The sequence below is a fragment of the Athene noctua genome, chromosome 2 (assembly GCF_965140245.1).
Source record: "Athene noctua chromosome 2, bAthNoc1.hap1.1, whole genome shotgun sequence".
In the NCBI taxonomy this organism is placed as follows: domain Eukaryota; kingdom Metazoa; phylum Chordata; class Aves; order Strigiformes; family Strigidae; genus Athene; species Athene noctua.
The window spans coordinates 114,439,209-114,453,110 of record NC_134038.1 but is presented as its reverse complement, the minus strand read 5'-3'; the positions used below and the strand labels follow the sequence as shown (position 1 = coordinate 114,453,110).

Genomic DNA, 13,902 nt, shown 5'->3' with positions numbered 1-13,902 from the left:
GGAAGGCGTGTGTTTCTAATTCCCTTTTTGGCACTGCCTTTTTACAGAGCTTTGGACAGGTCCAAGCCCACCAGAATCCGGAGGAAGCTGTAAAAGTCTAAGCACCCCTAATTCTGTGCTGGTTTTAAGTAGAGATCTCTGCCTGAGCTCTGGTCACATCCAAACCGTTTAGAAGCAGACTGACTTTTAGGAACAGACATCAGGCTGGTGTAGCAGACTGGAGGAATAACATTCTGCAGGGCTACATTGCTGCAGCATGGACAGGCAGGGCATGACCCCAGCCATGCCTGTGTAGCTGTGCCCTGCAGCAGATACCTGTCCTGCCTTCTCGGGGTGACCTGTGGCAGGCAATCTGCTCCTACTCCCTGGGTTTGCAGCAAGGCTGCAGAGGATTCACAGGCCCCCAAAACACCAGATTTTCTCTTACCAGACATGTGGGCACATAGAGGGCGTCACACTCTTGCCTGTGTGTTTGTCCATTTGCAGTTCTGTCAGGACAACACATACCTGTGAAAAGATGATCCCTTTGAGAAACACTTCCCACCTCATTTTTAGACTAATTTGCTGTAATATTATAGGGGAGATCCATATTGGATTCTGACAGTGCTGTTTGTATTTCTTCTCTCACGTGGGCCTGCTCTAAGTCAGGTTCCCTCGGTCTGACATGATTAACTTCCTCTGCCCAAGATTTTTGCAAAATGGGAATGATTAAATTTAAATGCAATTTTAGATTTAACAAAATGAATGATATAAAATCATTTAAGTGCTAAATGTAGGCAGTAGAAGGGTTTGCTATATACATATATAAACACTCCTTTCTATATATAACAATGTATAGCAGAGGTCTTCTTGTTGAGCTCATTGGAATGCTGTCATTTTAGAAAGGGAGAGCTGTATAATCCAAATCCAAAATGGGAAGCTGGGCAGCCATGTAGTTGATACTCTACCAGGTGGGGTGGGAGTTCACTCATATGCTCCCTATTTTTGACAGGACAGTCCCAGAGAGTATATTGTCACATATGCCATACAGCAAACATGCAGTGAGTCTGACACATGGGGGACGTGCTAGATCTGCTGCACATCTGCAGGCTGACTCCGCAATGCATGCACAATAGGTCTGACACATCCAGATGCTGCACAGACTGCACATATGCAGAGGACATTTGTACTGTTCCAGCCGGGCTGTCGAACATCCATAAATCTGGAACGGATATGCTGCGTTTGGCAATGTTAATAGAAGAAGGGATAGGGGGAGCCCCCTTTTTCTTTCCCATTAAATCCCCACCTGCTTTAACTTAGGGAGACAAAAGTACAGCTTTGTTTCCTCAAAATGCTTTTTCAGGATGTCAGTTTGTAGCTGGAGATGTTCTGCGTGGAGAGTAATTTTTCTTTTCTTAGTGTGCCCGTATATCAGACATCTAAAAATAACAGTGAATCTGGATCTTTATATATGCATGTATATCCCAATCTCTCACATGCTGTGACCTTTCTCTTACTGCCTCTGTAGAGGAGCCGTGACAGCCAAGACCTGAAAGAATAACCACTTAAACAGAAATTTATTTCGGAATACCTTTCTGAAGATTATCTTGATTAGATCAGTCAGTTCTGGGTAAGATAACATGTGGACAGCTGCATGCACACTATTAAGAGAAACCATCCCTAGAAGAAAAATAACTAAATTACCTGCATCCCCCATAAGCCGTGTTTTTTCCCAATTTGCTTCCAGTCTTTTGCCAGGAAATTTGATTATTCATTCACAGAACAGAGATGATGTTGTTATCAATTAAGGTTTGGTTCTAACAGCTTTGACATGGGTGGTTCGTTCTTTCTTAATCAAGTACTGTGTCTACACTAGATTACTTTCTGTAATTTCCCATCATTGGTACCACCAGCTTAGCTCTATTTGTAGCATAACCATGTAGACCAGTCACCAGTGCTTTATTTATTATGGCTAATAAACCTGTGAGATGCGGTGTTTAAAAGGCACCTGCTGCTCCTTTCACAGGTCTAGAGACAGAGCACTGCATCTCACACAGCACCAGCACAAGATTTCAAGCTACACAGTGCGGAGAAGATAATACATTTGCACAGAAGATCCCTTTACCTTACAAAGAAACAATTTTCTTTAGAATTACAGGAACCCATTTCCATAGTTCCTGTTATTATCATGACACATATATGTATCTCTAACGTGTGCATACATTTGAATACTTTTCTGTGTGTATGCATGCATACATTTGCTTTCAACTATTCCTGCCCCCTTTGGGCACTCAAAGTAAACTTAGCAATTACAATTTCATTTTCTCTTCCACAGACATTGTTTGGATTGCAAAGATTGCAAGGAAATGTTTAAACAAAGCTTGGTTCTGGAATTGGAAAAAAAACCCCTCATGGATTAACTTTATTAATAATGAGTATTCCTATCACATCTGCCTTCTTAATTCTTAAAGCTCTTATCAAGGGATAACCATGATGGACCATTTCAAAGAATGTATGTGTATTGAGAACAAGGCATATTCATTGCACAGCTCATGGACAGATTTCTGAAAACTGTGACAGAAGTTTCACAGATGAGAAACTATGGCACATAGATGAATCCTTAGTAAGTCTTATTTTTAAAAATGGGTTTTGGTTTGAATTGGTGGATGCCTTGCAGAGCCTAGTTTTTTTAAAAAGGAAAGTTCTGAAAGCATCTGAGAACTACCCCTTGATGCCGTCACTTAAAGCATGGTGATTACTGCTTCACTTTTGCCATGTTGATTGAGAGCCCAGTTATCTTTTTACACTTTCTTTGTTTTATGATGGCACCTCTGTTTCCTGTCCTGCAGTAAGACCTCATAATATTAAAACTTGTTCAAACAGAGCAAATAACACCTTCCTTCAAAGACTTTACACTCTTAATAGCAAGGTGAAAAAATGGATGTAAGGGAAGAAATGAATACATGATGAAATCAGTTAGTAATGCGAGTAGTGGTTTCAGCACTCAGGATGATTTTTTTTTCTGGGGAGGATATTTTTAGTACTCAGAGTTAGGGTGTTTTTCAAAGAATTTGAAGAATTTCAATGGAATATCTGTTGTTCTTCATGGAGACCATCTGTGAAATGTAAGAGCATAGAAGGAAACATGGAGATGTTGGTCTAAAAATCTGACAAGTGGGTAAGAAAAGATGTCTCAGTTGGAGGTGAGCAATGAAGGAGAGGAAGGAAATAAAGCATTGAGGACCTTGAAGCAAAACTTGCCTGTGCTGGAACAGAGGAGATGGAGTCACTGGAGGCATGTGAAGAACTGGGTGCCATTGTCAAAATGAGAAACTGCTGGAATTCACAATACTTCCCAAATTTGTCTGCGGTGTAAGTTGACCAACACATTGGTGAATATGTTTGCTATGTGGATAGGTAGCCTTTTTCTACATATTCTCCTAAAAGAATCTTCAAATGGTACACTGAAACTGTGGGACTATCTAGAGAAAAATGGAAATCAAATATCGCATGTGAATTGGAGCTGTACTGTGATGTCCACTATGACCGAGATAATGGGGAGAAAAAAGAAGCCCACAATAGCTATGCTAAATTTGAACTGAAAGCTAAAGCTTGCAAGGAAATGCTGGAAGACAAGATCGAGATTGTAATAAGGAAAGAAGAAGAATTTGAAGTATGAAATCAGAACCAAGTGCAGGACTAAGTGTGAAAGCTCACCTGTGAAGCAAAGATTTGTTAAACATATCTAATCAGAAATTTGTCCAGATTTATCTAGCAGAAAGTGGCACCACTTTCCTGAATTGGTTAGGACTATTGCATTTTTAATTTCCTTTGGCTTATCCAGTGAATTCATTACTTAGATGTACATTTGATGGGAAGAGAGAAATGCCAACTCCAAGTAACAAGTTCCATGGGGATGGTGTGGCATTTAACCTGTTTACAAAATACACAGTGTGTTCATCACCTTGCTTTGATTTTAAAGCTGAGCCACCAGCCATTGCATAGAAGCTCAGGAAATACTTTGAACAGAAGGTAAATACTGCTTCTTTAAACTGCACTGCAAACACTGCCTTCCTTCCCACTAGCCCTGGAGTTGCTGGGTTTATCCTACAGCTCTCTCTCCTGGGGACACACACCGTAAATTAGTTTTAGAACAATAAATGTAGCTTGTGTCTAAGAATGCCTTCTATTTCTTGTCAATTAGACATTTCAGCTTTTAAATATTTTTAGATTCAGAAATTTGACACAGACATAGGAATAAGAGATAGATCAAAGCAACTTGTCAGCTGTCATTAAGGAAACAATTGTCCTCTGTTGAAGAGGGCAATGCAGCTATTGCCAGGTTATCAGCATATGGCACTGCAATTTAGCTACAAAACAAAGTAATAAAGAAGGGAGGAACAAAGAGGTGAAGGGAAAAAAAAAGAAGAAAGGAGGTGAAGCTGCTTCCAGCTAACAGTTTTGTGCCTTCCATGCACTTAAAACTATCCAGCTTCCAGTGGTACTGCTTAAATAGCTTTACTGGGGCTCTTACATTTTTAGCTAAGTACCGTCAAGGCCGGATCCATCTTGCAGATTAGGATTTGTAGATTGATATATCTGCATTAAGTTGTCTGACTATGAACCTGGTATTTAAGCTCCCATTCTTATCTGAAGAGACTCAGTTAATTCAGCTGATGAAATCCAAAGAGCTTTTCAGTTTATTCCAAAGCAGATACCTCCACCGACCACCTGCATAGTGCTCAAGGCTTCTCTGGGCTCGTGGAGTTGCCTGATGATAGGTGTTTAATACTGTTCAGGATTTCCTGTGGTATCAGAGACATCTGCACAGAGTGAGTACATATATAACAGGGCTTAAAGGGGACATACGGTCAAGCCAGGTATTGTAGTCCACAACATCTGAAAAGATATTGGACACCTTGTTTAGACTCCTGAGTCCTGACCTAGGTCTCTGTTTTTCATAATGGGAGCTTAGTTTGATCACCTTCTTGTAGACACCTAAATATAGTTGTCTTAATCTGCCAGCTGAATCCCACATTAGCAGCATTAGATAAATGATCTAATGCTTGTATTAAGAACATGGCTGTTTGCTCCAGTGCACCTTGTAATGCTTATGTGTAATGTGATGAGCATAAAGCACTGATTTCTCAGCCTTTTATATAAAATGTGTTCCAGACATATATATTTTGCTAAAATTCATCATGACTTGTAACGAGTCAATCATTAGTGCTAGTTAAGCTTACCTTTTAAAGTCCTGCTTTAGCTGCAAGACTAGGGTAGGCTGTGGCATTATTAAGAGTGATGCCAGTTTGACAGTGTCTGTGATTGTGTCTGCTCACAGGGCACTGGCGTGACACTCTCCTTTTTTTTTATGAAAGCCATTCATTGCTCTGCCACCTCCTTAAATTTAGGAATCGATCCGAGTATGAATTCTTAAAGCCCATTATGCCACTGCTTCCACCAATTCACAAATGCATTTGGCCAAAGCTGCACTTGAACAAGCATTAGCACTTAACTCACGGACCCTGTGTGCTGGCTGTGAAAGCTATCAATTTTTTTCTTTAGTTATGTTCAGAAGTGAAAAAAAAAAATAAAAAATGCTTGTTACTGCACTATATTGCTACGGCCTTCATTGGAGGTGAATGATTCTGCTGTGAACACCGCTTCGCTATTTATGGCAACACTTCACTGATTTCATGGTACTCATTATTCTGTACGGCTTTTACTCCTACCCATCACTCAAGAATGGCAGTGTGTAGGTTCTCTCTATTGTGTACTTTGTCTCAGACCATCGCTGGTGCTGTGCAAGGGAGTGGGTACAGGGGAAGCGAAGGTGTGAGTCCAGGCATTGCTAGCTAATTCCTGCTTCAGCCCCTTCAGTAAGAAACCATCATCAGGTTTCTTACTGTCTCTCCAAAGTGGGGCAATGCTTTGTGTTTTTTCACATTAAAGGAAGTACACTAGTACTAAGAGAGGTCTCTCCACAGATGGGGGTTGGAGAGCTTCTCTGTATTTTAGTGCAGAATTAACTTCCTCATGTAAATCGGTGCTGTCGGCAAGCCAGGTTCACACGTCCTGCTCCATACTTGGGTACAGGTTTACTCACTGTTTTTATATTTGTGGGAGAGTGGGAAGTAAAGCCATCAAATGATCCTCAGACTTCATAAAAGCAGTAGATATTTCGATATTCTCATTTAGTTTGCTATGGCCTTAAATGACTACTAGTGTAGGATGTTGGGGCTGTCTCTTTCCTAACTGTACGAAGAAACTCCATATTAGCCATTGTGTCAGAAGAGACGTAAAAGAACAAGCACACATTTACAAAGTCGGAGGATGGTAACCTAGTTGAAGTGTCTCAGTTTTAAGATTAGATGAGCGATTTCTCTATCTATAATAAGAACAAGTAGTATAATCTCTGAACTGGAGGAGGGAGGAGCCCTTTGCAGTGTTAGGGAGTGCCTTGGGCAGCAGTGCTGCTGGGCCGCTTGGGCATCCTGCTGCCTTCTGCAATGTCAGGGTCAGTGTTTGAGGTTACCTTACATGCATTGTCTGTTTTACACCTGGAAAAAGAGCTTTGTGCACTGCCCACAGCTGCAGAAGAGACTGAGACACCTGAGGCATCTCATAGCCATGTGACCAGGAGAAGGAGATCACAGGCTTGAATGTATTTTGTCCAGTGCTTTCAGGTCTACCTGAAAGGTCTCCCTCCTACAGCAGCTGTGCACCTCTTTGTAACTGATGAGTTTCTTCACAATTTAAGTTCCTCTCAGTGTTTCTAAAGCCTATTGCATGTGGTTTTGTTGTTGGAAGGATGCATTTGATCCCCTTTTCCTGTATAATCATGATCCTGTACTTCAGCAGCAACACCTAAATTATTTTTGTTTGTTCTTCTCCAAATGCCGTTGCTCTACACAACTCATTTGCTATGGGAAGCCGTGGCACTCTTTCTTCAAAAAAGCTCTGTCACACAGCAGCAATTTTAGGTGCACAATTTTGGGGTGTGGTTTTTTTAAATTTTTGTAAATATATGTGATTTCCAGAATGTATCTCTTTCCTGACAATATGGATAGGGACTGAGAAGAATAATGGTGGATAGGATGTAGTACAGACTGAAAAATTTTTGATAAAATTTATTTTATTGTTACTTTTATATTGCTGGTTCTGAGTGACCCAATAAGGAAAGAAAAACTCTAAATATACAAATGAGGAGAAAATATTTCTTGTGATTATTTTAATGATTCAGAAGTTAGGTTCACCTGCCTTAAAGAATATGATGGCTTGAGAGCAACTGAAATCACACAGTACCACAGCATGGAGACATGGCAGTTAAATGAAGACATTTTATTTGATTTAAGAGTTTGAATTATTAATCACAATCTGAGTAGAAGAAAATTTATAGATTCACTCTGTCTGTTATGCACCTATGAGATTTTACTCCCAGCTATGTTTTTTAGCCAACCAGCCACTTTTCCACAAAACCAAAGCAGATTTGACATTGCTGATATTCCAGAGATTTAAGAGAGAAGCTGTATTTTGAGTTCAGTTTGTTTTCACAGAGAAATAAGTGTACAATGCCAACTTTTTAAAAGATGCTTTTTGGAGAGTCCATTGAAACATAAATGAGACTCACTGAATACAGCATAGAATTTTCCATTGGTCTGTATTCTACATAAAAATTCTTGATTCCACAGAAGTAAACTCTTACCCCTCTCCAATAAGCAGGCATGAATAGTTCAGAAATAGGAGTGTTTTAATTGAAAAATATGAACATATTTCCAAGCATTGTTTTGTTGAATCCAGTTTTAATTTATTAGTCACTCATTTGAATACTTAATTATTAATTATTTCATTCAGTAAGTTTAACAAATCTTTCCTACCATCAACCCTAAGTGCAAGAGGCCAGTTTTACTTCTGCCCTTACAGTTACACAGAGTTTGTAACTACTTTTTAAAGGCAAGAAATAAAAGGAAAAAAATTAATTTCATTTCTTTGGGCACTCCTGATTTTTTTGTCCCTGTGCATCACAGTGCCTAATGCTCCATGCTTTATTAGCTCTGAGCTGAATGCATCACTTACTGGGCTTGTTTGCTCAGGTTTTTCTCTGGAGCAGAGCAGGGTAGCATGTTATGCCACTATTACAGATGCAGGTTTACTTTTTTTTCCTATTGTTTGTTTGAAATTTCCTGCTTAAGTAATTCACTTCACTCTTCTCTGGAAGTTGTCAAGGAACATTAGTTTCAAGAAATGTTTATATAGAATGCAGCTGTTACACCACTACTGTTGTTAAAGGAGAAAATACCTATTTTTAAAAAAAAAACAAATTCATTATGGGAAAGGGATGAATACAAGATTTGAATCCTAAATACTGGATGTTTAGGCCTGACATACTGAGGTGCTGCAGGTATATATTATAAGGCTGAGTTATTTTTATTGCTTTGCTGAAATATATTACTATTTTCAGCCTTGTTTGGTGCAGTTATTGGTTACTTTCTGGACATTGGTGGCTGCAAATGCCTATAGTTATTAATATAGTTCCCTTCCTACAGGGTATCTAGTTTCCATAGGTTAGTATTGTGTTGTCACCTGCTGATGTCATCCAACCGCATGAGGTTTTAGATAATACACACTGGCTAAGTCTTCTTAGGAAGTGTTTTTAGCCAATTTTTCAGAAAGCTTCAAGATCCATTGCAGTGGTGTTTGCATTTATTAGACCATTTAAATATTTCCTGAATACTATTTTATGAGAGGTCACACATTAGAGAAAAAAAAAAACCACGACCAATCTTACTCTCTATATACTCTTCTTATGTAGTCCATGATCCTGGAAAAAGGTTTTCTTAGAGAGAACCAGGAAAATAACCATACCAGAAAAGCTGATCAGAGGCAAGTACTGTGTAACCAATTGACATGACATGGTTTAGCCATTGAATGTTCGTTTTCTACTTCTAGTGTAGGCTGAACTCTTCCTCACTATTAACTTCTGGAATTCAATCAGAATGAGCTTGGTTTTGTTTTTTTTTGTTTTTTAACTAATGCAGGGGTGGACCAGGCATTACCACAAGAACGTCGAACTCCTGTTACTCCGTCCTCTTCCTCTCGATACCACCGTCGCAGGTCCTCAGGGTCACGGGATGAGCGCTATAGATCAGGTGAGTAGAATTGAAGACCACAGAATTGGAATGAAAATTTGAAATGGCTGGTTCTGTTCTTTGTTTTTTCAAAAAGAACTTTGTTGTAAACTCAGGTAGTAGCTATACATGGGAAATACTCATTGTACAAATACAGAGGCGCCATCCAAGCATGCAACAGTGGAGTTACAAAGCCAAAGTGCATCTGGAATTGCATCTGGCAGCCAATGTAGAGGGCAACAAGAAGAGTTTCTACAGGCACGTCAACAGCAAAAGGAACACTAGGGGAAATGTGAGCCCACTGTGGAATGGGGCAGAGGACCGGGTGACAGAGGTCATGGAAGAGGCTAAGATAATTAATGTCTCCTTTACCTTGGCCTTTACTGGTGAGACTTGCCTGCAGGAATCCAAAGCCCCTGAGACCAGTGAGAAAGTCCTGACCGATGGCAACCTACCCTCTGTGAAGGAGGATCAGGTTAGGGAACATTTGAACAAACTGAACATGTACAAGTCCAAAGGACATGATGGGATGCATCATTAGACAACATCATTGTGAGGCCACTCTCAGTTCTTTGAAAGGTTGTGGCAATGAGGGGAGGTTCCTGAGGACTAGAAGAAAGCAAGATTCATTCCTGTCTTCAAGAATCGCAAGTAGGATCTGGAAAGCTACAGGCCAATCATCCTCAACTCGGTCTCTGAGAAGGTGGTAGAGCAAATCCTGGAAACTGTAATTAAATAAATGAAGGACAAGGAGGTGATTGGGAGTAGCCAGCATGGATTTATGAAGTCCCCTTATTAGGTAGGTCAGTCCATGCTTGACCAACTGAATAGCCTTCTACAATGAGATGACTGCCTTGGAGGTTGGAGGAAGAGCAGTAAATGTTGTATGTCTTGACTTTAGTAAGGCTTTTGACAGTGTCTCTCATAACATTCTCATTGACAAACTGATGAGATATGGATTAGATAAGTGGATAGAGGGTGACTGAAAATTGGCTGAAGTGTTGAGCTCAGAGTATTATGATCAGCAGCACAGAGTCCAGTAGACACTGTTCTCCTGTGGTGTACTCTAGGAGTAAATACTGGCTCCAGTACTGCTTAACAGCTTCATTAGTGACCTTGCTGGTGAAACAGAGTGTACCCTTCACACATTTGCAGATACCAAACTGGGAGGAGTGGTTGATACACCAAATGTGTGTACTGGCATTCAGAGGGATCTGGACAGGTTGGATGAGTGGACAAACAGGAATCTAGTGAAGTTTGACAAAGGAAAATGCAAAATCCTGCACTTGGTGAGGAATAACCCCATGCACTTTGACAGGCTGAGTGCCCACTGGCTGAAAAGCAGCTTGGCAGCAAAATCCTGGTCATCAACAAGGTAAACATGAGCTAGCAAGGTACTGCTATGGTTAAGAAGGCCAAGAACCTCCTGGGGTGCACTAGGAGGAATGCTGCCAGGAGGTCGAGGGAGGTGATCCTTCCCCTCTGATTGAGCACTGGTGAGGCACATCTGGAGTGCTGTGTCCAGTGCTGGGCTCCCCAGTACAAGAGAGGGAGGGACATACTGGACTAAGTCCAACAAAAGGCCACAAAGATGATTAAGGAATGGAGCCTCTGATACATGAGGAGGGGCTGTGAGAGCTAGGGTTGTGCAGCCTGGAGAAGAGAAGGCTCAGGGGGATCTTATCCATGTCTATAAGTACCTGATGGGGGAAGTAAAGGACATGGAGCCAGACTCTTCTCAGTTGTGCTTAGTGACAGGACAAGAGACAGTAGGCTCAGACTGAAATATGAAAAGTTCCATTTAAGCGTAAGAAGAACATTTTTTACTCTAAGAGTGGTTAAGCACTGGCACAGGTTTCCCAGAGAGGTTGTAGTATCTTCGTCCTTGCATCTGTTCAAAACCCCACTGGACATGACCCCAAGCAATCTGCTGTAGGTCACCCTGATTTGAGCAGGGAGTTGAACTGGATGATCTCCAGAGGTTCCTGCTGACCTCCACCAGCCTGTGGTTCTGTGGCACAGCTGGTTTTTAGTGTACTGATTCTAGTTTGGTGAATACCATAAGAAAAAATACTTAATTTGAAGTATAGCAAATTGGGAACATCATTATGCCCTAAATGGAAGCACTGATAAAGGGAAGATAAAATTAATTTCAGAGCTAAACAAAGGGTAAAATCTCATTTCCAAATGAATGGGATCCAAGTCTCTTCATGATGCTGCTCCAGGTATAACACAAAGTGAAGGAATTGATTGGTTTATAACTGAAGGAAAAGTGAGTTCTGAAACTTCTTTACTCTTACCTTTGGAGGCATAAACCGCACGTAGTATACCTTAACCAGGTGAAGGACAGGTGTGCTCAGCCGTTGTTTGAACTGCTACAGGCACTGCTGAAGTATAAGCACCCTTCTCAGATGACAGCCAGAGGCCACAAGCTGGTTTCTCTGCTGCTGCTTCTCTTGCACTTGCAGAATAAGGGGGCTATAGACAGCAGCACCCATCAACCATTGTGGCAGAGACCCTTTTGAGCTGAGACAGGAGCCAGGGACTAATGTTTGTGGAGAGCATGGAGGAGCCAACTGTGAAAGTTCTGGATTGTGTTTGAGAGATGCATCTTTCTGGACACAGTCAGATGCATTGTGCTGACACAATTGGAAAATTACAGAGAACTCCTTGTTAAACCTTTTGTAACATATCTCTTGTTCATTCCATTAGTCAAAGAGCTTGCCAGTCCCATTTAAAGGAAAATGGAATTATAAATGTTGGCAGAGGAAGTTCACGTATGTCCAAACCATTCTGATAAAATTGAAAAACTCCCTTCTCTCCTCAGAAACTTTGGGTTCACACTGTAGATGCTGCCAGTTTTTTGCTGAATAATGGTTGTAGGATCTGCATAATAATTCCTTGGTATATAAGCTCCTAGAATTTTCTCCCACATTGCACTAAAAATTGTCTGATTTCTACATGGTGTTTTTAGACATGCAAAGATACTATTCTTGAAATTGTCTCGTTTGTGGTCCTCAAGCCTCCAAGCTGTGACTCTCCAGAGCAGTTCTGTTAAAAACATGTGTATTTGACTGTGTGTTGAAAGTCCTCTACTTGAGCTGTGCTTGCCATTTGTAAACTAAGATATTGAGTTAGTTTGGGGATGGACGAAAGGAGACAATGTGCACTTCTTCCCTGTGTGCCTCTCCTGATACCCCAGGAGTGCTCTGAATTGGTATTGCTGCTTCTTGGTTTCAGTCACTCCCTGCTGCCTTAAAAGCAAGGTGTTTGTTCAGTGAAATGGTACATAAGGTCCTGCCTTAGGATTGGGGTGAAGTATTGTAATTATATATAAAAATAATAAAGACACATACTCTGTTGCTGAGAGGGAAAGTAAGGAATTGAGCGCAAAGGGTTGCTTGTTACTGGCGCAGGAATCTCATCTAGGGAGACTCAGGACTGTAGTATAAATTTTGATCTCTTGCTGCCCTGAAAATGTCCTTGGTGTTAAAACTGGAAAGCTTGATAGTATTTTGGGGGCTTATGCAGGGCTTTGAATTCTACCTTGATTGCTGTATAGCATAACTCCTCAGCAAGTCACTGTGCTCTCCAACAAATTGAACAGCTACTGCATTTCCACTGACTCAAAAGAAGGCTGTATGTAGCAAATGCCAATGAAGGTAAACGTAAACTTCCATTTCAATTTTGAAAGATTATCAGATCATCTTCTTTAGATTTAGTTTCAGAGGAGCTTTGCTAAGATACAGTACAATGTTCCTATCCTGAATTTTGTTCTCCCTTCTGTCGCCCCTGGGAGATCAGAAGTCTCTTTCTTTCTTGGTCCCAGTGCTCATACTCTTATTACTGCAGGTTACAAACTTTAAAGTCAGATTTCTTTCTGGCTATCTTGTCTTCAGATGCAGATTTGCTTTAAATAGAAGCCTTTGTTTCACTTGTTTTTCTGTGCTTAATACTTCAGCATCTCTGCTCTGATCATATTGTGATTCTTAGATTCTAGCTGTTACCCAGTTTCAGTGCATGTTGTCATATTTGGCACATCATCTTGGAAAAGGCCCAAAACAAAACTAATGTGCAGTCTTTAACCAATAAGTAATTCACTTCTAGGAAAATGTTTCCCTTCCTTAGTTTTTTTGCACAATTTATTTCAATTAGCATCTGCAAAAAAATCCTCTACTTTGACTCTGATCAAAGTCCTTTTCTGTGTCTTGGTAAGGTTTTCCTATCTGGAAGTGTAACATCCTGAAAGTCATCCAACTCTCCCTCTATGCTTTGGCTTTTTACATAAATTTAGATGTCAGTGAAGATTGTTTAATGAACTCTCTTTGGAGGCTCAAAATCATTGCTGCCACTAATATCACCTTCAACTTATGCTCTTTTATTATGGAAAATGTCAGACTGTGACATTTTAAATCCTTACCTATTTTCTCACTTCAGTATTTTTTATTATTATTATTTCATTAATGTTGTAACAGAATTTTTCTGCACTGTAATTCTGAAAACCTGGTTTCTATGATTTTTATATTTTAAATAAAATTGACTCTGAGTTTATGGAGGTGATTTTTTTCCTTAAATGTTCCAGGTACATTTTTTGTTTTAAGATAATTTGATTTTAAAATTCAGCTTACATTAGGAATTTAGTCTAATTCTTCAAAACCAAAAAGGCTTCAAATTTCCTGACTGCTTCTTTTTATACGGGAAGGGATCCTGAAATCATTGTTTCAAAATGTCAGCTTCTTTGATCATTTTTTTTTGATGTTTAAAGAAATAGATAATGCTATAAGAGTAGTAACCA

General features: G+C 40.1%; 1 protein-coding gene across 4 annotated transcripts in view; it reads left to right on the top strand.

Moving 5' to 3' along the window:
• Window positions 1-13,902, top strand: part of DIP2C (disco interacting protein 2 homolog C) — a 327,899-nt gene that overhangs the window by 181,644 nt on the left and 132,353 nt on the right. For all 4 annotated transcript variants that reach the window (XM_074899949.1, XM_074899947.1, XM_074899946.1 and 1 more), the window contains one exon: window positions 9,018-9,128. In XM_074899949.1, coding sequence (XP_074756050.1) covers window positions 9,018-9,128 — 111 coding nt within the window. The remainder of the gene's footprint in view (window positions 1-9,017; window positions 9,129-13,902) is intronic.